The sequence below is a fragment of the Carcharhinus amblyrhynchos genome, chromosome 6, assembly GCF_965287045.1.
Source record: "Carcharhinus amblyrhynchos chromosome 6, sCarAmb.v2.hapA, whole genome shotgun sequence".
Classification (NCBI taxonomy): domain Eukaryota; kingdom Metazoa; phylum Chordata; class Chondrichthyes; order Carcharhiniformes; family Carcharhinidae; genus Carcharhinus; species Carcharhinus amblyrhynchos.
This window is the reverse complement of record NC_137329.1, coordinates 36,148,958-36,173,803: the sequence shown is the minus strand read 5'-3', so window position 1 is coordinate 36,173,803 and position 24,846 is coordinate 36,148,958. Positions and strand designations below refer to the sequence as shown.

General features: G+C 39.9%; 1 protein-coding gene and 1 long non-coding RNA gene across 4 annotated transcripts in view; one reads left to right on the top strand and one right to left on the bottom strand.

The window, feature by feature from the left end:
• Positions 1-1,761: 1,761 nt before the first annotated feature.
• On the bottom strand, positions 1,762-24,477 carry wee1 (WEE1 G2 checkpoint kinase). 3 transcript variants are annotated; one of them, XM_080190217.1, is made up of 11 exons: positions 23,625-24,477; positions 20,892-21,115; positions 17,015-17,084; positions 11,886-12,058; positions 11,330-11,451; positions 11,029-11,175; positions 6,775-6,873; positions 6,391-6,476; positions 3,851-4,021; positions 3,565-3,710; positions 1,762-2,605 (listed from the first exon to the last, which is right to left on the bottom strand). In XM_080190217.1, the coding sequence occupies exons 1-11, from the start codon at positions 24,087-24,089 to the stop codon at positions 2,452-2,454; spliced, it is 1,857 nt and encodes a 618-aa protein (XP_080046343.1). In that variant the 5' UTR covers positions 24,090-24,477; the 3' UTR covers positions 1,762-2,451. The 3 variants fall into 3 exon arrangements, with proteins under 3 accessions (XP_080046343.1, XP_080046345.1, XP_080046346.1); XM_080190219.1 differs by having other exon boundaries at positions 17,015-17,072; XM_080190220.1 differs by lacking the exon at positions 23,625-24,477 and adding an exon at positions 21,772-21,823.
• The window catches only part of LOC145343825 (uncharacterized), a 78,159-nt gene continuing 77,347 nt past the window's right edge, over positions 24,035-24,846 (top strand). The window contains exon 1 of the long non-coding RNA XR_013886805.1: positions 24,035-24,127. This is a non-coding gene — a long non-coding RNA (uncharacterized LOC145343825). The remainder of the gene's footprint in view (positions 24,128-24,846) is intronic.

The following is a 24,846-nucleotide window of genomic DNA, read 5'->3' as shown; positions in this document are numbered from 1 at the left end:
ATGAAGACATGACACTGGGAAGGTCTGAGGAACAAAGGGACCTTGGCCTGTTTGTCCATAGATGCTTGAAGGCAGTAAAGCATATTAGTAAGGTGAAAAAAATCATATGGGACATTTGCATTTTCCAATAGGGTCATAGATTATAAAAGCAGGGAGGTCGTGCTGGAGTTGTATACAACTTTGGTGAAGCTGCAGCATAAGTATTGTGTACTATTCTGGTCGCCATATAGGAAAGATGTGATTGCACTGGAGGGGATGCAGAGATTCACGGGGATGCTGCCTAGAATGGAACATTTAAGTTACGAAGAAAGGTTGGATAGGCTTGGGTTGTTTTTGTTGGAGCAGAGAAGACTGAGGGGCAACCTGATCCAAGGTGTACAAGATTATGAGGGGCAAGGACCCAGGAGCAGCTGTTCCGCTTAGTTGAAGGATCAATCTTGAAGGGCCAGGGGGTTTAGAGGAAAAACATTTTTATCCAGAGGGTGGTGACATTTGGAATGCATTGCCTGGGAGGGTGACAGTGGTGAGTTGGCTTATGCTTTAAAAAGTACCTGGATGAGCAGTTGGCACATCGTAGCATTTAAGGCTATGGGCCAAGTGTTAGTAAATGGGATTAAGTAGGTTGGGTATTTCTCATGTGTCGGAGCAGACTCAATGGGCCAAATGACCTCTCTCGCACTCAAAATCTGATCAATCAACCACAGTAGATATCTCAAGGGTAATTAATTAGGTTCATTAGATATGACTCCCAAGTACAAATTCACATTTGTGAATATTTGTTTAAATACTCAAGTCATTCTATCCATTTTAACAGATTCTACCAACTTCCCCACAACAGGCAACGGACGTTTCCATAATGTACCTACCATCCAAATGTGACACTGGTTTGCAGCAGAAGTTGTGTGATGCATATCCAGGTTTGATGCAACAAGGCTCTACATCAATATAAATCATAGAAAAATATTTATGCAATTTTTCACTATTTATTGCTTCTGAAGATAACCTAGATCATCCAACTACAATTACCTTCAGTTCAGTTTCTTCCTTCCACAAGTAAATCTGCAGGTTTTAATAGCTGTGATGGGAGATTAATTTAGTATCTGAAATCAAAATCATAAGTACTTTGAATTATGACTTAATGTCAGGACAAAATGGATAGATCTTTATTTAAAATCAGTTAAAAAAGTGTCATAATTCCCTTTTAAGTAATTTTCCATGGGACATGGGTATCACTAACAAGACCAACATTTGTTGCCCATCCAAACTTGCCCAAGGTGGTGATGAATCAACTTCTTGAACTGCTGCCACTCATCTGGTGCAGGTGCTACTTTTACTTTCTTGTACAATAGAGTAGTTTGCTAGGCCATTTCCAAAGAACAGTTAAGAGTCAATTATTGTGGGCCCAGAGAAACATGTCGACCAGACCAGGTGTGGACAAATTTCCTTCTCTACCTATTCAGGTGGGTTTTCACAACAATCAGTTTCATGGTCACCATTACTAAAACTGGCTTTGAATTCTATATTTATTAATGGAATTTAAATTCTATCAGCTAGAATGCCATACCCCAAAACATCAACCTTGGTCTTAGGATTACCAGTCAAATAATATCACCACTATGCCATAATCACCCCAATCCACGTGATTTCCAGTGGCTGGGAACAAATTTTCCACGTATTTTCAGGAACCAAAATCCATGCAGGTAATGTTATTTAAAAGTAATCATTTTCAGGCCAAAATTCACATTTACAAATGTACACCAGTTTATTTTGACAGGACAATAAAATGACAAACCACTGCAATTTACATTTAAAATATAGAAAATACAAACTGCAAAAAACAAAAGGTGCAATGTATCCCTACAATGCACTAGCTTAATAAAAAACACTGCTCAAAAAACAGTAAACAGTGAACAACTGTTATTTCATTTAATTCACATAATTAAAAGTATTCTCCAGAAAAGCCTATTTCTAGTACAGCAATGATTGTTTATAATGCTAAATGAATTTTACAACAAGTGTACAACACTGACTAATATAGCAGCAGTTTTTCCACGACAAGTTCATCCATGGTGTCTGTCATGGAACTCCCAATGTCTACAAAGTGCTCCCAGTACAATGTATTACATGGTTCAGGTACATCCTCTAGATGTACACAACAAGAATTATAAGTCCAAAACCAGGCAGATTTACAGAATTCACGGTGCATGAGCCACTCAATAAAATGTCCCTATCTCTTTAAATTGATCTCTGTCCTCTTTATTCAAAAGGCACACTAAAACCAAAAAATAAAAATTAAGACACATAGGCAGCAGAAATGCAACAACCTAATCAAGTTTTAGACAAGAATATCCTCAATGGATTCTACAGCTGTGTGGTAACTAAACTGGCAACAACTCAAAACAAAATCTCCAGTTTAGAAGAAACGAAATCAGCTCATTCACCTTGGAGGTTTCAATATATTGTAAGGCTAACAGAACGGTTGATTTTTTTCCCAATGATCCTTGTACTTCTGTTACTTTGCATGGTAGACCTTGTTGTCATTCGGTCTGTGAATAATACTCTCTCTTCTGCTGCTGCTTTTGCCATCTGTGCCTTCTTCAGTTCTCTGAAAATAAAAAAAATTCATTTCAACTCCAGCAGCTTTATATAGTATTCTGAACGTTCTTTTTGACTACAAATTGGTAGGTCAATGTGTTCAGACAAGGACAAATACAAAACAATTCTGACTGTTGTTGGAAGTAAAAAATAGTTTTTAATCCATAGACAATTATTCTATCAAAGGAAAAGAAGAAAATTACAGCACAGGAACAGGCCTTTTAGCCCTCTAAGCCTGCACTGAACATGCTGCCCAACTTAACTAAAACCCCCTTCCCTTCCGGTGACCATATCCCTCTATTCCCGCCTCATTCGTGTAGTTGTCAGGACACCCCTTAAAAGTCACTGTGTCCACTTCCACTACCTCCCCCAGCAACGAGTTCCAGACACCTAATATTCTTCAATACAATGCAAATATTTTTGCAGCTGTACCCCTATCTTTCACTATCCAATATAAAGCATCAGATCAAGCATAATCAGTGAATAGCTGTGCCAGAGGTTAGAAGACAATCTACAGAGATTGAGGAAGGATGTGAAATTAAGGGGAAGAGAGAAAGAATTTAAAACAAAGAGCAAGACAAAATAGACATGGAAAAAAGAAAACAAACCAAGAATAGCAAAGTTTGGGTGAGATAAAAAGATAATTGTTACGGGTAGTTTGGCAAAAACATGGGCTTAATCATGATGTGGTTTGGGTAGGAAGAACTATACAAAAAAATGAGAAGCTCGAGATAAGCAAACCAAATGAAAACAAAATTAGGACAAAAGGAAACATAGAAACAAAATTACAAAACTTTGACATTTCTTTTCCATTCAGGCCTAATATTATCTATAAATACGGATTACAGTTTTATCAAACATCAGTGCATAGTTTAATTGTCATTTCCAAGTCAACGATATATTAGTTTCTGCAAATGGGGTTCAAATGTCAAAGTACAGTTGGATATCTATTGTGGAAGAAAAGCTTACTTCTGCAAAAGTGCGTTTTTGAATTTTTCTGCATTCAGTTCTAACCGAAGTTGATCTGCGCTCTTCCTTGCAGTTGGAAGCAGGACCGAATGTCTGATTAAAGTACTTGCAGAGGGTCGCTTCTCTGGATCTGGATGGAGCATTAACTTAAAAAAAAATTGGAGTCAGCATCCATTTCTCACAAGTATGAAATTAAACAAGCCTCAATTGAAAATTAATTTTCTCTGCAGAAAGCTATGAGGCATGAAAATAAAAAACAAATCGTTAAGTCGTAGATCTTTCTTACTTTCAACAAATCCATAAATTCCTGAGAGTGTGTTTGCGGAATTGTAGGAAGATTTCCTTGGCGAATTTCATGCCATTTTTCCCCATTGGTTGGCAGTGGCTCTGCACCCGCAGCAGATATAACAGTGAGTGCAAGTGCAAAAATATCTGCTTTTAGCAAATGTCTGTAATCCTGAAATAGAAAAATGAAACAAAAACATTTCATTGCACAGAACAAAATTCAATTGGGGATCAGCATAGGGTGAAAAGAATAGATATGTAGTTAGAAACTATTATAAATATTAAAATATTATTTAACTTCATTTAAATGCATCATGCTGATAAAACTCAAAAAAGGTAAAACAGCAGACTAAAGGTACCTATCTGATTCAAATCTCAATTAATCAGTGCCTAAACTTTCTGAATCATTGGAAATTGACACCATATATTTAAATTCCCGCTTATAATCAATATATTCTGCAGCATTTCCACACAAGACACTGGTTCTGAATCTGAAAAGCAGAGGTGAAGAAATCCAGTTCTCTGGCCAACTTAAGAATGCTGTGAAATAAGTATATGTTACATCCTATTTTGTAAGAAATTTGCCCACATTGCTGTGCCTTCAAATAAAAAGGGGAGAAACAATTACATTTTTTACTTTGAAGACTGCAGATTTCCTAAATGTGTTGCGAATGTCATGTAAAATATTCTGCAGCTCTCATTTGCCTAATGTGTTGTTGGATCATTTGCTTACTACAGGAAACAATCAAACTTAAAAAAAAAATCACTTTACACAGGAGAGAAAAATTTGAATAGCAAATCAGCATAATTGATTAACTTGTGCAACATATGTACATAGTAAATTCATACAAGACAGCGTAATTTGGATAGGCCGAGAGAGGTGGGTACTCAAATGAGACCCTGGTGCCCTCGTACATCTGTCACTGAAAGTAAGCATGCAGGTACAGCAAGCAGTAAAGGAGGCAAATGGTATGCTGGACTTCATAGCATTAAGGATTTGAGTATAGGAACAGGGATGTTTTGCTGCAATTGTATAGGGGATTGGTGAGGCCACACATGGAGTACTGTGCGCAATTTTGGTGCCCTTGCTTTAGAGGGAGTACAGCTAAGGTTTATCTGGCTGACTCCTGGGATGGCAGCTGTCGTATGAGGAGAGACTAAGTCAGTTAAGATCATATTCACTGGAGTTTAGAAAGTGAGAAGGGATCCCATAGAAACCTATAAAACTTTAACAGAGTTAGACAGGGTAGATTCAGAAAGAATGTTCCCAATGGTGGGAGAGACCATAACCAGGGTCATATTTTGAGGATCAAGGATAAACCTTTTAGAACTATGAGGAGAAATTTCTTCACCGACAGGGTGATGAATGTGTGGAATTCATTACTACAGAACGTAGTGACGCCAAAATGTTGTCTGATTTCAAGAAGAAATTAGATATAGCTCTAAGGGTTAAAGGGGTCAGGATCTTGAATTCAGTGATCAGCCATGATGAAAATGAATGGCAGAGCAGGCTTGAAGGGCCAAATGGACTACTCCTGTTTCGAACTTGTGTTTCTGTAATGTGGAATCTCAATAATCAGGATCTAAGCTGAAGCTGCTAAAAAAAAATTCACGTGAATGGGCAACCCTTTATTTTTAAGTGACCCCTAATTCTTGATTCACCCACTGGAGGGAATATCCACTCCTCACGACTGTATATGTTTTAATACATATAAAATTCTAATAGGATTAGACTGGATAGATTCAGAAAGAATGTTCCTGAAGTTCAGGACTAGGGGTCATAACTTGAGGTTAAAGGGTAAGACTTTTAGAATTGAGGTGAGGAGAAATTTCTTCACCCAGAGGGTAGTGAATTTGTGGAATTCAAATGTCTGATTTCAAGAAGAAATTATACAGATAGCTCTTGGGGCTAAAAGGATCAAGGGATATGGGGGTGGGAATCAGGATATCCAATTTCATGATTAGCCATAATCAAAATGAGTGGTGGAGCAGGCTCAAAACTGCTTCTAGTTTCTAAGTAAGACTCAATCTCACTTACAAATATTGATATTTATGTCAAGCACATCAAAAATATGTTGTAGGTATAATTAACTGGCTCTATATTCTCCACATCTCTCCACAGCACAATTCAACTGAGAAACCCAGAGATAGTACAGCAGTTGATGACAATGATTAGTTACGTTTTTACTTTGAATCTATCCTGTCTAATCCTATTAGAATTTTGTAAGTATTAAAACATATACAGTTTTGACTGTTTACTCAACATTTCATGCAACTTCATTTGGACCAGTGGAAAAGTCAGCTTCTTCATAATTAAGCTTGGCAAAGAGAGAGTAGAGTAACAATTGCTCAGAGATCTCAAATCTACATAGTCCATGTATCAAATTATTTCACCAAACTCTCAAAAACTGTTGATACAAATGGTGGAAAGTCACATTTGTAATTGCAAAGTGAATTAAAAGCAAGGGATTTTATAATCTTTCCCTTTCCATATCAAATACATGCATTCTATAACTCTACTGCAACAATTATAAACACTACCTCTTGTAGTACTTCATTGGCTAAAAAACGGCTATCTCCCTCCTCGACATGAGGATTGGATACACGAGTAACATGTCCAAGGTCACCTGATTAAAGAAAATTGGAAATTACAAATCAAATGCAACTCTGTGATTTTTCTGTTTTGCCATAAGTCCTGTAAATCTTTCCTTTTCAAGTACATACTCAAATTCCCTTAAAAGCACTATTGAAACAACTCTTCCACCAACTCTTCAGGTAGTACATTATAATTTGCCATGTTAAAAACAAATCATCTATGGCTGGTTATTTTGCTAATCATTGTAAATTTCTGCCCTGTAGTTGCTCTGCTTTCTCGTCTCAAAATTCCCAACTTGTCAAAACAAATTCTGAAGAAACATATCGTACCTATTTTATATACAATATTTGTTGACAATATGCAGTCATCATCATCCATCTCATCTGCTGCCAGATTAGTGACAAATTTTTTGGATATAAATATGTTGCCTGAAAAGAATAAGCATAATTAATATACAGGTCACTAAAAATAGACATTTCAGAAGCTAACAATCCGTACAAATCTTCCGATCCAACCAGACAATTGCCAATAAACAGGAACCAAATGTTTCAAAGAACAGTACAACAAGGAAACAGGCCCTTCGGCCCTCCAAGTCTGTGCCGCTCATTGGTCCAACTAGACCATTCATTTGTATCCCTCCATTCCCAGTCTGCTCATGTGACTATCCAGTTAAGTCTTAAATGCTGCAAGCGTGTCTGCCTCCACCACCCTACTTGGCAGTGCATTCCAGGTCCCCACCACCCTCTGCATAAAAACATCCCTCTGATATACCTCACCCCTCTCACCTTGAGCCCGTGACCCCTCGTGATCATCACCTCCGACCTGGGAAAAAAGCTTCCCACTCTTCACCCTATCTATACCCTTCATAATTCTGTACACCTCTAATAGGTCTCCCTTTATTCTCTGTCTTTCCAGGGAGAACAACCCCAGTCTACCCAATCTCTCCTCATAGCTAATACCCTCCATACCAGGCAACATTCTGATAAACCTTCTCTGCACTCTCCCTGAAGCCTGCACGTCCTTCTGGTAGTGCAGCGACCAGAACTGGACGTGGTACTCCAAATTTGGCCTAACCAGAGTTCTATACAGCTGCAACATCAGACTCCAGCTTTTATACTCTATACCCTGTCCTATAAAGGCATGCATACCATATGCCTTCTTCACCACCTGTGCTGCCACCTTCAAGGATTTGTGGACTTGCACACCTCGATCCCTGTGTTTCTATACTCTTGGTGGCCCTGCCATTTATTGTATAACTCCCCCCTACATTAGTTCTTCCAAAATGCATCATCTCACATTTATCTGGATTAAATTCCATCTGCCATTTCTACATAGAACATTACAGCACAGTACAGGCCCTTCGGCCCTCGATGTTGCGCCGACCAGTGGAACCAATCTAATGACCCTCTAACCTAAACTATTTCAATGTTATCCATATGCCTATCCACTGACCATTTGAACACCCTTAAAGTTGGCGAGTCCACAACTGCTGCAGGCAGGGCATTCCACGCTTTTACTACTCTCTGAGTAAAGAACCTACCTCTGACATCTGTCCTATAATTATCACCCCTCAATTTAAAGCTATGTCCCCTCGTGTTAGCCATCATCATCTGAGGTGAAAGGCTCTCACTGTCCACTGTATCTAATCCTCTGATCATCTTGTATGCCTCAATTAGGTCACCTCTGCCCAATTTTCCAGCCTATCTATTTCTTTTGAAAAGGGCAACATGAAAGTGCTGCAATAAATACCAGAAGTTAAAAAAAATGGCTAAATCAGATTAGAGTGATACTCTCAGGGGTAATGACTGAAACATACTATAGGAGAAAACAGAAATTAAAATAATCATTCTCATCTAGCAGACATCATTTAATAGAAGTTCATTTCATCCATTTGATAAAATTCAATACAAATGAGAGACACTTTCCATGGTTAAATAGCCAGCAAACATTCATACATGACCTCACATAAGGATGGACATTTGATTGGAAAACACCCAGTGCCTAGGAATTGTACTTAAGCAAAAGCTGACACTTCGCAAGGGAAGAACATGAGTGTCAAAATATAAAAAAAATTAAAATGTTTTACAAAGTCTGGAATCAACCCCTAAAATTCAGGGCTTGTATGTGTGCTGTGTAACTCAGCTGCACATAGCTTTAGAAATAGAAGCACAGAGTGCAAAAATCAGGAGAGATGAAGAACCTAGATAAAAGACTCAAACTGGAGCAGTGTCAAACTCTAGGCACTCCCTGAAGTCTGGTACTCAAAGGATTAATGATGTGGAGATACCAGAGTTGGACTGGGGTAAACATAATAACTCCCACAACGCCAGGTTAAAGTCTAACCAATTTATTTGATCGTAAACTCACAAGCTTTTGGGGCAAACCCCGAAAGCTTGTGAGTTTACTATCAAATAAATTGGTTGGACTTTAACCTGGTGTTGCGAGACTTCTTACTCAAAGAATTTAAACAGAGGGTGGAAAAACGTGAAATGAACAACAGTAAGCCATCTGTCTCTTCAAGACTGCTCTGCCATTCACATGATTATTGAGTTGGATAATCCATAATCTGTTCCCACTTTCCCCTCATATCCTTTGATCCCTTCAGCCCCAAGATCTACATATCCAATTCCTTCTTGAAAACACACAGTATTTTGTAGAGAATTCTACAAACTCATCACTTTCAGTGATGAGCAATTTCAATGTCATGGAGAGACTGAGAGAAACAGCCTAAACTATTCCAAAGATGATCGAAAGCAGATTTGATAGTTTTCAAAAACATGAGGGGTCTAGATGAAGTAAATGAAGAGCAACAGTTTCAATCGGAAGGGAGATTGAGAACCAGAGGAGAGGTATCAAGTGTTGGCAGAAGGACCAACCATGGCCTGAACGTTTTTAAAAAACACTTTATTAAGATCTGGAATGTATTGAAAGAATGGTGACAGCAGGTTCAATTGTACTTTTCAAAAGGGGATTCTATAAACACAAGGGAACAAAATAAAAAGGGCTACAGGGAAAGGGCAAGGGAATAAGAGTAACTAAATGGCTCCTGTAGAAAACAAGCCCAGATAACTGGTCAAATGGCTGCCTTCTGTGCTTTATCCATTGTGATTATAATACATGACAGAACTGATCAAATGTTTAGCTTCAAGAATTGATTTCACTTCATGCTAGCTCAATGCACAGACTTCATGCCATGCTGCAGAACTTGTGCCTTTTGAATGTATGCAATGGAACTGAACAAAAGCAGGAAATTCATGGAAATATTACAAGACACTGGGAATCTTAAGATCGATATTTAAAGATATGTGAGTAGCTGTGCTGTTTTAGCTAATTACATTGCAACAATACCTGTGCACACAACGGAAGACTCTGAGCCTTTGCGATATCAATCTGCACCAAAACCTTCTGGACTCTGACGAGGGTGTGAACTCCACAGCAGGCAAAGAAGAACTCCACAAGTGTACATTTTGCAGTGGCTTGATTTGGCAAGAATGATGGATTTCCACACACAACTTCCACTGATCATATTTACTCACTTTGAACCAATGTTTTAAGACAATATGACCAGTTTTGTTTTTTTATAGTCTGCAAGGGGTTTACCTTCAACCAAAGCACATTCACTAGACACATTTAACATAGCTTTTAGAAGATTCCACAAGATAATGGGGCAAATGACACTTAGACCAGCTGTTGATTGCCTCATTCTCTTTATTGGCCCTTGTAAGGACCAAAGTAACAAGGCATCTCCCTACCCCTCCCTGGGAAAGATGCAAGTGATGACTGAAGACACAGGGCAGGCATTCATTTATAATGTTTGCTCTGGGGCTGATCACCCTTTCTCATGTGCATTGTTTATTTGTCTTCTCTGATCCATCAGCTTCTCTCTTCTCCACATTCTCAAGGTAAGTCAAAATTGCTTGACATCCTTCCCATCTTGAGATTTTTGATCTCCAAAAGGGAGAAAAAGTGGAGTTTAAGTATATACAAATAATATTTTAAGGCAGAGCAGGCTCGATGGGCTGTATGGCTTACTCCAGCTCCTATTTCTTATCTTATGAAATACCATAAATGTAATTTTTAAATGAGCAAATTGTTGAGGTTTTTGCAGTGATTCAGAAATTATAATTTGGATCTGAAATTTTCCAAAAAATCTTGAATATACATAATGCATAACATGTTTAATATAATGAAAGATCTCAAGATTGCTTCACAACCATATCAAATGCTATTACAACAAGGAACAAACGAAGTGCTTTGAAGGAGGGAAGGAGAAATTCCATTAATTTAAAGCCTAGACAATTACAGCATGGTCGTCAATGAGGCAGCACTGAAAATCAGGGATGAAGGCCATTGAGTGATTTGAGAAGTTAAATGCAAACGCTGGACCTGGAGTTAATCAGTGTGGTGGTAAGTGTTAGAATGCATGTAACAGGTTCAATAAGCTCAAGTTTATGGATCTCACCCCCCTCCCCCCGCCTCAAAAAGTAACTGAAAAATTCTGCAAATTCTACTTAGTAATTTTCCTCCTTTATTCAAAGGTAAGCAAGTTAAATGGGGTCACTAAAAATATCAAGGGTACTTACTTGGTTTTATATCCATATGTACTAGGGACATACTGTGAATATATTTTAGCCCCCGAGCAACCTGTAATAGAAGGTCTCGTAGCTCTGGTTCATTAAAGTATTTTTGCTTCTTGTAATTTTCTGTGATTGCATCAGACAGGCTTCCACCTTTCAAAACAAACAGTACATAAAATATTGTATGGAATGTCCCAAATTCATAAATCAATTGTAGGTTAACTTCTCTAAGTTTTCCTGCATACAAACAAGCACATTTTGTTCAGCATTTAAGCTAACATGATGTTTTAATTTCCAAAAAACCTACCATTACAGTACTCATTCTGTATGAGCATGTGGTCATCTTCAGCCCAGGCTGAGTAATAACGAACTACATGTGTGTGCTGTCCTAGCACTGCATGTGCGTAGACTTCCCTTAGAGCATTCTGTCTGTAAAAAAAAAATTAATACAATCAAATCAGCAAATCCTGGAAATGCACAACATTGCAGTCAACATCAGTAAAGGGAAAAAATGGATAAATATGGTGTTCCGGATATTTATTTTAAATCTAGCAACATAAACAAATATTCTGGAAAGTTAGAAAAAGGAGACACATTTATGGGGCAGTAGTTTTATTCACTGCAGAATCAATTCTTCCAAAATAACTGCAGAAATCCAACACTAATAAACGTTAAAATGGTCAAAACTGAGAAAACGTTTAGCAGCACTCACAAGAAAGGGGAAAATTAACCAGAGGGTGGATCGTCCTTTTCTCCTGTTTTGAAAAGCTATCAGAACAAATCTATGCAAGTTTAATATTTTTAATATTTAGTATAAGAGTTGCCACAAAGTTCCAAAAACAAATTTTTACAAATTAACTTACTCATCAACAGAACCTGCCAATGGTTTCTTTGAGCGCTTTATTGCATAAATACAGCCATCAAGCCTCTTCACACACTTAAAAACTGAGCCAAACTCTCCGGATCCAATCTTCTCCAACTCATGGAACTCTGTTGTGTATCGTGACTTCATATTACTTTCCGTGATTGGAATTCTCTAAATTAAAAAGTATGGAATATAAAATAAATGAAAGCATTAATTAAATTCAAAATTATGGTATTACTCTGATAGCAATTAGCGATAGGCTAAACACAACGGACACACTGACAGTATGTAAATGAAGTCAAGTGAAAATTGTTGCAGTGTCTCAATGGAATTGATCTAAAGTGGCAGCAGTGTCAATACAAATTCAATCTTGACCTAAACTTCTGATCTACGTTTGTCATTCTTTTCCAATACCAAGTTAAATTAATTCACAATTATGTGATTATGACAATTTCAGCATTAACATTTAGGAATTTTGTCATTTATCTCAAATCATATTGAAAATTCAACAATAAAGTACAAGGCAAAAGCTATTTGGGTGCTTTGAGAATCACTTTATGACTAGATTTCACAATATGCAGCGTCAGACACACCACTGGAGCTCAGCTCAAACTGTTATCTCAAACAAACATATAGGCCCATAACTTCCTGGTTCCCTGCATCACATTTGGGAAGAATCCCAACGGTGTGTTGGGGAATCCTCTTGCAAGTTCTCATGTCAGAGATTACTTGGCAATTGTCGAGAAGCAGACGGCATGGTGACACAGGGGTTAGCATTGCTGCCTCACAGTGCCAGGGACTCAGCTTCAGTTTGGATCTCAGATCACTGTCTGTGTGGAATTTGGTAAGAAGTCTCACAACACCAGGTTAAAGTCCAACATGTTATTTGGTAGCATGGGCTTTCAGAGCGCTGCCGCCTTCATCAGGTGAGTGAAGGCCTTCAGTAGGAATAGGAAAATAAGGCAGATGAATGCGTGGCTCAAAAACATGGGAGGGTTTAAACTAGTTTGGCAAAGGGGTGGGACCCAAAGCAGTAGGGAGACAGAAGTGAAGGTTGAGGACAGCACAGAAGTTAAAGAGATCACATTAAGTAGTAAAGGCAATGTCAGTAATCCTAGGGTCAGGCAAAAGCAAGACAGATGAACTCGGCATCGATGGGTATGTGGGACTGGGATATCATAGCAATTACTGAAACATGGCTAAGGGAGGGACAGGACTGGCAGTTCAATGTTCCAGGGTACAGATGCTAGGAAAGATAGAACAGGAGGTAAGAAGAGAGGGAGTTGCACTTCTGATTAGTGAAAACATCATGGCTGTACTGAGAGGGGATATATCCGAGAATTTGGCCACTGAGTCTATATGGGTAGAACTGAGAAATAAGAGGAGGGAAATCACTTTGATAGGGTTGTACCATAGGCCCACAAATAGTTGGTGGGAAATTGAGGAGCAAATATGTAAGAAGATCACAGATAGCTCCAAGGAAAATAGGATGGTAATAGATTTCCCAACATTGACTGGGACAGCCATAGTATTAGACAGTTGGATGGAGAGAAATTTGTTGAATGTATTCAGGAGGAATTTCTCATTCAATATGTGGATGGCCCGACCAGAGAGGACGCAAAACTTGACTGTCTCTTGGGAAATAAAGAAGGGCAGGTGCCAAAAGCGTCAGTGAGGGATCACTTTGGGACAAGTGACCATAATTCTATTAGTTTTATGATAGCTATGGGGAACGATAGGTCTGGCCCAAAAGTTAAAATTTTAAATTGGGACAAGGCCAATTTTGATGGTATCAGGCAGGAACTTTCAAAAGTTAATTGGGGGAGCCTGTGGGAAGGCAAAGGGACGTCTGGTAAGTGGGAAGCTTTCAAAAGTGTTAACCAGGGTCCAGGGTAAGCAAATTCCTCTTAGAGAGAAGGGCAAGGCTGGCAGAAGCAGAGACCCTAGGTTACTCAGGATATTGAGGCCCTGGTCAAGAAGAAGGAGGCACATGACATGCATAGGTAGCTGAGATGAAGTGAATGCCTTGAAGAGTTTAGGGCATGTAGGAGTAGAGTTAAGAGAAATCAGGAGGGCAAGGAGGAAACATGAGATTGTATTGGCAGATAAGGCAAAGGAGAATCCAAGGAACTTCTACAAAAACATAAGGGGCAAAAGAGTAACTAGGGAGAGAGTTGGGCCTCTTAAGGAGCAACAAGGTCATCTATGTGCAATTCCACAAGACATTGGTGAGATCCTAAATGAATATTTCTCATCACTATTTGCGTTGAGAAAAGCATGGATGTTAAGGAACCTGGGGAAATAAATAGTTACGTCGATAGTCACGGGCAAGGTGTTTGAAGATTCGAGAGTTGCAAATATTATGCCTTTGTTTAAAAACAGCTACAGGGAAAAGCCTGAGAACTACAGGCTGGTGAGCCTCACATCTGTAGTGGGTAAGTTGTGAGAAGGTATTTTGAGAGAGAGAGAACTTACAGGCATATAGAGATGCAAGGACGGATTAGGGAGAGTCAGCATGGCTTTGTGAATGGAAAATCATGTCTCACAAATTTGATAGTTTTTTGAAGGGGTAACCAAGAAGGTAGATGAGGATAGTGCAATCAATGTTGTCTACATGGACTTCAGCAAGGCCTTTGACAAGGTACCACATGGTAGGTTGTTGCATAAGCTTAAATCTCACAGGATCCAGGGTGAGGTGGCTAAATGGATACAAAATTAGCTTGATGACAGAAGCCAGAAGTGGCTGTAGCAGGGTGTTTATCAAAGCGGAGGCCTGTGACCAGCAGTGTGCCTCAGGGATCTGTTATTTATCATTTATATTAATGATTTGGATGAGAATTTAGGATGCATGGTTAGCAGGTTTGCACCAAGATGACACCAAGATTGATGGCATAGTGGATAGTGAAGGTCATCTTGGATTGCAATGGGTTCTTGATCAATTGGGTCAGTGGGCTGACAAATGGCAAACGGAGTTTAATTTAGAAAACTGTGAGATGATGCATTTTGGTAGATTGAACTAGGCAGGACTTACTCAGTTGATAGTTGGTTTTGGAGAGAGTTACAAAACAAAGATTTCGGGGTACAGGTTCATAGCTCCTTGAAAGTAGAGTCACAAGTCAACAGAATGAAGAGGGCATTCAGCAAGCTTGGTTTCATTGATCAGAACATTGAATAGAGGAGTTGGGACGTCTTGTTGAAGTTGTACAAGACACTGGTAAGGCCATGCTTGGAACACTGTACAGTTCTGGTCACTATTTATAGTTTAGTAATATCCTTTCTCTAAGAGTGCAGAAAAGATTTACTAGGATGCTACCAGGACTTGATGGTTGGAGTTATGAGAGCCTGGATAGACTGGAACTTTTTCCTCTGGAATGCAGAAAGCTGAGGGATGACATTATAGAGGTCTATAAAATAATGAGGGGTATAGATCAGCTCATCAATATCTTTTCCCAAAGATAGGGGAGTCTAAAACTAGAGGGCATAGGTTTAAGGTGAGGGATACAGAAGTGTCCAGAGGAGCAATTTTTTCCACACAGAGGGTAGTGAGTGTCTGGAACAAGCTGCCAGAGGTAGTAGAGGCTGGTACAATTTTGTCTTTTAAAAATCATTTAGACAGTTACTTGGGTAAGATGGGTATAGAGGGATATGGCCAAATGCAGGCAATTAGTGGGGTGGAGTGAGGGTGTGGGTGAGGGGTAGCTTAGACCAAAGGTCCTGTTTCCAAGCTCTAAACCTTTATGACTTGATGAAGGAGCAATGCTCCAAAAGCTTGTGCTACCACCAAATAAACCTGTTGGACTTTAACCTGGTGTTGTGAGACTTTTTACTGTGCCCACGCCAGTCTAATGCCGACATCTCCACATCATGTGTGGAGTTTGCACATTCCCCCCGTGTCTGCGGGGGTTTCCTCCTGGTGTTCTGGTTTCCACCTACAGTCCAAAAATGTGCATGTTAGGTTGACTGGCCATGTTTAATTGACCCTAATGTCAGGGGATTAGCAGTGTAAATATGTGGAGTTACAGGAGTAAGTCCTGGGTGCGATTGCGGTCAGTGCAGGCTCGATGTACCAAACGGCCTCCTTCTGCACTGTAGGGATTCTATGATGATAAGCGCTAATGCCCCCTGGACAACTGCACTAGGCACGGAACCATCCAACAAAGCATCTTAAACTGCTAATTTCAGGTGGTTCTGTTGCTAACTCCAGAGTAACTATATCAAACCTAGATCCGCGTGGGACACACCACGCACTCAACAAACACCAAATTATCCCAACCAAGCAGCCCACCCCCATACATCCCTTCCAGTCAAATTCCCCCTCCCAATTCCAAGACGGGTTCCCCCCCCCTCCATAGTTCGACCCCAAAACTGAATTTCCCCCAAGATTTCAAACCAACGCCGAAGATGTAACAGTCACAGTCTTCCAACACTGTTTAATTCTCACTCCCCAAAATTTAAAAGTCATTTGAAACGCTCATAAGCCTACATCAACTGTTTTACATTTAAAATGGACAGTAAGTACACAACAAACATCCCATATTATAAATTCTATTGACTCTCACCATACATGGCAGGGGAATTTCACATTAAGTTCACTGCGCTATTAATGTAAACCTTAGTTGTGACTAATAAATTAGCTTTACTAAAGTTTGACTCTACACTGTACCCAATAGGTTTGTCACGTTTTATTAAAATGAGTGCCCCTTTAAATATCAGCCTAAGCCTGTCTACAGACTGTGCTGCCATTCAATGTATATACTTCACCGCCATCAAGGTTGTGTGCAGTTCTCTAAATTATCTTACCCCTCAATTACAGTTTGCAAGCAGCTGACTAATCAAGTCTGCAATTTGCTTCAAGTCCTTGATTTTGAAATATGATGTCACTTGCCCAATTCAGATTACCAGCAAAGCAATATTCCTTTTCTTATGAGTAATCATAACAAAATACATCCCACAGGCTGGCACATTGAATGCATTCTCTCCTGATCATGTAATGGCAGTGCATTGTTTTTTTAAGTACAAAAGCTGCCCAGCAGCTATACCATCACTATCATACACTGACTGAACTTTAAATATTTGAGTTGCTGAATTTACACAGAATGGTACATCTAACACACATTTTCTGGTTACCTTTGCTGGTCGAAGGCTTTCATCATCAAGTTCTCCATCACTTCCGTCCATCATCTCTCTGCATGGAAACCTAAAACAATTAGGTTTTAATCCAGAAACATCCAGAAATTTATAAACATGATTATCGTGAACAATATAAAGGAGGTGGTTTATGGGCAGAATAAACTTTGTTCTATTATGCGTGTAGCGTGCACAATCTGTTGTCACAACTGAAGTCTCTCTTTTGGTATTGTTCAAAAAAAATGCAAGAATTTCACTTCCCCTCTGTGGGAGCTTGCTCTACAGAAACTGATTGTCACATTTTGTCTATTCCAACAGGAGATTACATTTCAATAGCACTTCCCTGGCAGTAAAATGCTTCAAGACATCCTTTGGTCATGGAAATCATGCCAGAAAAACAAGTCTTGCTCTTTTCATTACCAGAGTTACAAAAACATTAACTCAGATCACGTTATCACGTTCTATCCACATCAAGACAGATTCCATTTGCATAACTCCATTCATCGCCAATCTACTTCACTCATCATAACCATGTTTTTGTCACTTTGTCTCAATCCCTTCAATGTCCATCTCCGCTTCCAAAGAAATCATTCAATTGTAACTCTAATCTTTGCAAACACCACGACCATACTCAACAATTCCCAGTCCCAAATATTCCCAGATGTTTCTAATGGCTCCTCCTTTGCAACTTTCACCAGTTGTATATCCCCAGCCACACCCTTTAGCACTCAATGCCCCAGACCCAGCTGCCTAGGGCTGTCTATGTGCCGTTTATCACCTGCAGTCAGATGTTCAGAAGTTGGCAGAAAGTTTAAGAAGTAGGACCTCAAAGACGTAACCTCTGGATTACACCCAGCCTGTATTAACAAAAGTAGAAACAGGAATCTAGGGACACCATGCATGGCTTGAGACACGATGAAGAAAAAAAAAGGCTACAGATTAAGGTATTGGAACCAATCCTGGGGCAGCAGGCACATATTCAAAAGCAATAGAAAGCACCTCAGGAGTAGTGGGACCAATGTCCTCATGGGCAGATTGACAGGGTGGTTGGGGAGGGTTTAAAACTAAATTGATGGGGAGATGGGCACAAACATACAGAAGCAGAAAAAGACGATAAAGACATATAAAGAGACAGTTGGATAATCCCAGAGAAGGCAGTAGTACCATATTAGTTAGACTGGAATTAAGACCAAAAAAAAGGTATAAAAGTATAAATATAAACAGTGAGATAAATAAGATTGATGACGCCGAAATGGTTACATGGGAGAATAATGTAGAGAGGCAAAAGGGATGGAAATAAGATGGCCCCCAAGAGGAAAACCAGGGTAAGAATGTTAACTGTTATATGTTTTAGGCTAATAAGACAAAAAAGCGAGAAACAATCAATAGTATGACAGTTATTTCAATGGGACAAGGGAAGATCAAGCCAGTATAAATGAAATCAAATACTAATTGTAAGTGAACAACAGGTGATCTTTAAGGAACAAATGTTCCAGGTACATTCAAAAATGGGGGAAAATTACAGGATCCAAAACCAGGTCTCCTTGTTTGGCAAAGAAAATAAAGAATATGAAGAAACAAAAAATTGTGGTGGTATGATGCATGTCAGGTGAATTCTTCAAGCAAATAAAGGGAAGTGAAGAGGAAAACAAGACTGGTAAAGAGTTGGAGTGGCAGGAACGAAAAGGGAAGTGTAGCCTGTAAATAGTAAGCAAGGAGCCTTGAGACAGGAAAGACAAAGAGGGTGATATATGCTTAGAAGTACAGGGAAAGGCTAGAATACTTCACGAGTACTAGTGAAGAGATACAATGATGAAAATTAGTAGCTAGTCTGTCTATCGCATTCTCCCTATATTCAAGGTTGCTGAGGGAATGAGAAATGAAGATGGTGGGAAGGATGATCCATAATTGTCCAATCTTCCCCAGAAACACTGCAGTCACTTCAAATCACTGATTTTTAAAAGATCATCAGGGGAAAAAAATCATTACGTACAAAGAAATTTATGATGGAGAGCCAGCACAAATATGTATAGGTTAGATCATGCTGGACTAACATAACTTGAGTTTTAAGGTGCAGTAACAGAAGTTAGAGAACGGAAAGTAATGAATACTGTCTATGTGTATTTCAAGAAAGAATTTGTACATTAGTACATAATGGCTGAGATTCATGAAATACTGCAGAATTAGTGTCATCTTAGATTTTAAAAACATGGTACGTGGTTACTTGATAGAAAGTGGTGTTTCCCAAAATTCGATGTTAGATCCACTATTTTGTTTGATCAAATGGAACTTATACCAAGTAAAATTTCAAAATTTGCCCAACATACCAAACTTGAACAAATGCCAAATGATAAATTTACCATTGCCATGTCTTTCAACATTTTGTCAGCATGTTCTTGATTAGCAAACACCAATACCAAATTACTCAAGTATTCTTGCCTACCTTGCACTTTCTATTGACTGCAATACCATAGGTAAGCTAGAATTGATAGACAAATAGTAAATGGAATTTAATGGAGAGGGGATCACTTGGAACTTCAGGAAATAGTCACAGGTTACGTGCGTGGTGAGACCAAGGTCAAACTGACCAAAATTGGCCTCCAAATAACGTCAGCTGTTATTTTTGCTTGCCTGTGTTATCTCAATTACTTGCATTTAGCAGAACAGAAAGGCAATATAGACAACAGTTTGGTTCGAGAGACCATATGCACAAATGATGAAGCGCTGGAGAGTTGAAGGTGACAGGTCATAGTGAGACTAATTAACAATGCGTGTGGGATTTTGGGTGTCAGAGATATTGAGTATAAAAGCAGATGTTATGCTGAATCTCTGTAAAGTTCTAGTTATGGTCTAACCACAGAACTACATCCAGTTCTGGTCACTACACTTTTAAGGCAATGCAAGAAATTTACCACAATGGTCCAGAGTGAGGGATCTTAAGTTACAAGGTCACCATAGAGAATGTTATTTATCAAATTTATATTGCCTCACAACATTCCTCCTTAGCCAAAGTGGGTTTGCGATCTTCACCAGTCTGTCACCATGTCAAAAACTAAGTCGCCTAACAGGCCTGACCTCCCCAGTTCTCCAGACTCAGCATTAATCCTCTACTCCATGACTAGCCTGACTGGAAATTTCTAATCCTACTTTTAATATGAAAACTGTAACTAACATTAGATTAGAGAAAGCCTATGCACCAAATTCAGGAAAAACTTGGGGCTGTGTAAGCTGCTAATTGCAAAAACATAGGTCATTAAGGGAGTTCAGAATGTAGGGATGGGCACAGTAGATGATAAAAAGAAACCATACTGTTTCCCCTAGGAGAAAGGTCAGTAACCCACAGACAGATTTAAGACAATTGGCAAAACCCCTAGAGAGGAGAGAATTTAGCAAGTCATGTTCTGGAATGCAGCGACTAAAAGGATGATTTCTTTTTCGAAGGAAAACACTAATTATTTTCTTTAACGGGAAGGTAGATAAACCAGAGAAAGAAAATAATTGAAGTGGGAAATAAAAGGAATCAAGTGCAATACAGTTTTTAAAAACTGCAGTTGAACAACATTACAAAAGAACTCAACTAACAGTACTTCAGCAAATATAAAACACAACTTGATGTCATTGTCAAAGCAGAACAAACATTGGTGAACTGGTCCTGTCAACTTGTCTTATATTTCTGCATCCAATATACATCTAAAACAGCTGTTAGCAGTTCATTAAGAGGTAGCATTAGGCAATACTGTTTAAATTCACTATGAACAGCGGGCCATGGCAGGTAAAATTAGTTTCCAAATCTTGAATATTTCGGTTGAGCAAAACCCAGAAGTTGGAAATTTACCACATTTGTACTATATCATAACTTAAATTGCTCAATATGTACCCGTCCCAATATGTCCGTTTCCTCCTTCGGCACTGTGCAGACGAAGAATGGATGTACATGGAGTCTGGAGTGAAAGGGTTAATGTTGACATGCGGGGGTTTATTCCTGTTGTAATCACATGGCATTCTTTCTGACTGTTCAACATTCCTGAAGAGAGCTCCTCCCCGGCGTCTCACTGAACTGGAACTCAGACAACTCCTAACTCTTGCCTTGGACAGCAAACTCTGAAAACACAAACATCAATTACATTATCATCCTCACTTTAACACATCGGCAACTATCTAAAACACAGTCAAAATGTTAGAGAATTATGAAATTATGAATTTTGCTTGGCTCAGTGATAGCATTCAGTTAAATTGAGTGTTCTAGGTTTAAGATATATAACTAAAAGCCCCACATCACTTATTGAAAAAACTAGACATATTTTAGTCTTCTGTGCAGTATTGCATATCAATACAACCAAGAGACTATCTGCTTTAATTGGCTATTTGTGTTACCTGAATGCTAGCCGCTCAAAAGCACCGGCTGTAGGATATCTCTGGGATGATGTAAACCCAAATTTGTAGTGTAGCCATAAATGTTTTAAACTAAAAAATTCTACTTCAGTTGTTAATGGGACTTAAGAAAAGTAACGCGCAGCAAACACCACATTCCAAACAAGTCAATTATCAAAAGTATGTACAAACATTAATACATCACAAGTGGCTGTCTCAATGAGTCAAACAAATTTTAAAAAGAATCCCACCCTTCCTATAAAAACTAAATACAAGATTACCGATGCCCATGAACAGCTGAGACACCCCAAAGACACGCAGAGCTAAAAAAAAAATCAATAAATAGTCAAACCAATACAAAAGATGCTCTCCCGTAATTCACATACTGGCTGCCAGGCACCGTTCTCCCGGAACCGCCAAATCAAACTTTCACTTGTATGTAAATCCACGTGGTATACAGGGCGACAAGTCGGTACACGTGCATCGTCTGATTGAGGAGTGCGCGCAATGTGTCAGAGTTGGAAGAAAAGAGCAAAATTGGTTTCAGTGGTGGAATATGTAAAACCACTAAAAACATTATGCCTTGTGGTTTATACGGTTACAGGGTTAGAGGCAGCACGATTGTCTTGTAAAGGATTAGGATCTAGGATTAACCAGTCCCAAGTATCAATTTCAGAATCGAATTTAAATTTCCTAGTTTTTAAGCGACCTCAGAAGTTGGAATGTCACAACAGGTCAGAACTAGACTCGACAAGAGATTTGACACAAAAACAGCAGGAATCGGGTTCAGGATATTCGGTAAAACGTTTGTCAACCACGGATTTTAAACTGAGAAAACATACTAAAATCCCACATATTACAATATTATTTGTCCTCCAACAGCTTGGACGCAAGATTCTTATTTATAAGCTATGTGATTGATCCTCATTGAGGCTGCCAGAGCATTACAGGAGGGTTCTGTAATTTGAGGGGCCGGTGGCAGGCACACCACAAATTAAAGATACAAAAACGCATGTTTTAGTTAGGCAAAACAGAAAATGCTAGAAAATCTCAGCAGATCTGACAGCATCTGTGAATAAAACTAACGTTTCGAGTCTGGATGACCCTTCGTCAGAGCATTTGTTTCAGATTCCAGCATCCGGTGTAATTAGCTTTTGTTGATTGGTCATGTTTGATTTGAGGCAGCAAATGAATTAAAACATGATCACTGCCTAAAAACAAACAAGGTTAATGCATCCAGATTTAAATTGTGTGATCACTATCACCATCATTGGGGGCTGATCGCGCAAATGCTAAACATATTAAAAATCAATTTCTGCAAAAACCACACAAATCATTTTCATCCAATGAAGCTCCCCCAGTATTTCCCCATGTCCAAAATATGATAAAAATCAAACTGGAAGCCAACTTAAAAGATGCTGAAACCAAATGTTTTCCCATTTCACATTGCTTCTAAAACTAAAGCTCAAATTCCCTCAAGTTTCTCAACCTCTTAGTCAAACAACTCCTTACAAGCCTTAAATGTCAACTTTTATTTGACAATGCTCCTGTAAAAATCAAATAAAAAAATGCATCTACCCTGTGATCCAAATCTGAAATGTACGTCTTCAGAATGTGAAAATATACATCCAAACAATGCTACCTGTTGATGACCCAATAGCAATGGAAACCATATCTTACACGGTTTCAGATACAAAGCCAAACAATTTCTTTTTGTTTATACTTAGGTTCTCTTATCGAGTTAGCTCGAGGTTAATGGGAAAAATGGTTCAAACTTCATATACAGTTGCTGATGCAGCCCACAAAAACAGCTTCGCTGCCATAATGGTCTATTACTGAGCAACAAATGGCGACGCCTACATCCCATAAATGAATTAAAAACGATACATTGAGATGCAGCTAGTAGAAAAACTAGTAAAGAAACCCAAAACTTCGGCCAGATACCACTAGGGATCCATCACTTTTCCCATTTAGATAAAGCAACTTTCGTCAAAAATGTATACGCGAATATTGAACTTTCTTCAACAAATAAAGGAGTACATGCTGTATTCTGTGCACATCCATTAAAAGATTGGGAGAAGGACATTTTAAAACACTCTTCCTGGGCTCAAGGAATAGATCCGACCTCGCGCCCCTTCTCATCTATTCACACATTAACTTCAAAACACAGAACGTCCCATTTTACATGAGTATTTGGATAAGAGGGCCATTCTGGCAGCTCACATAAGTGTGTTCTTACCTTGGGGGTGTGTGGTGTATCGAAGAGTCGCAGTTTCCTGAGTGTTTTATGAGGTGGTGTATCAGGGCAGTCCGGGATGGGGGAGCTGCTCTCCTCCTGCTCTGCAGCCTCTCGGATCGGGGAGCTGCACTCTTCCCTCTCGCCGCTCTCCCGGATCGGGGAGCTGGACGATTCCTCCAGGTCCCGGCGCTCCCGGTAATCCCGCCGGCCTTTCAGAGGAGACGGGCTGCTCACGAAGCCGTCCTCCCAGCTAAGATTCCCCAGCTCCAGCTCCTCGTCGTCCTGACTCAGCTCGGCACCGCCGCCGTACTTGCGTTCGGGGTCTGGCGATTCCTGGAAGGCCGAGTCTTCGGTGCTGTTGCCGCCGTCCTCCTCCTCCTCCGCGAAAGTGAGTTTCTGTACGGGGAAGGCCGAGACCGGAGCGGGGCTGATGTCGGCCTTCGGGCACACTCGGCGGAAACTCATGGCCGGAGGAAAATGTAACGTCGCGACTCGGGGCTAAGGTAACCCAGAAAACCGGGGGGAGGGGCAGCCCGGTCCGGTCCCGTCCCCTCTCTTCTTCTATACCCCCTCACTCACTCCGGCCGGGCTCGGTGCCCTCAATTAGCCGCGGGACTCTCTCTCGTCTCGCACTCCCCTCTTCTCCCGGACTAAATCCCCTCAATCGCTCTGCTGTCCGTTGCTCCTCTCCTCCCGGCCTCAGTCACCTCCTGACCTTCCCTCAGCTCCTCCCGACCTCAGTCCCCTCTCTCGTCCCTCACTCCTTCCCCTCAGCTCCTCCTGGTCTCAGCCCCCCTCACTCTATCCGCTCGGACTCACTGGGCCCCAGGACTCGGTGCTCTCACTGCCCTCAGTCCGTTGCACCGCTCAGACCGCTCCTCGCGCCCACTCCACAACACGGCGATTTTCCCGCGACCGTTAGTCACGTGCCCATTCCGCACCAATCGCGAGCGCGCTGCTCGTTTTCAAAAACACCACGGTGACCCGCGGGCCCCGGCTGCGCGCGCATTCTAGCCGCTCGCGTCATTTTCGCGCCAAACAGTGGCTGACCTCATTCAACCTTTGTCTACCCCTCCCCCCAGTGATTCAGGCTTGCTCCAAATTCTGAAATATAACAGTTTTTTCTACATTAGTAATTAAAGCCGTTTTTAATCAAATCAGATTAGTTCATACCGCATTTTGTTTTAAGATATTTTATTTTAAAACAAACAATGAATAAGAA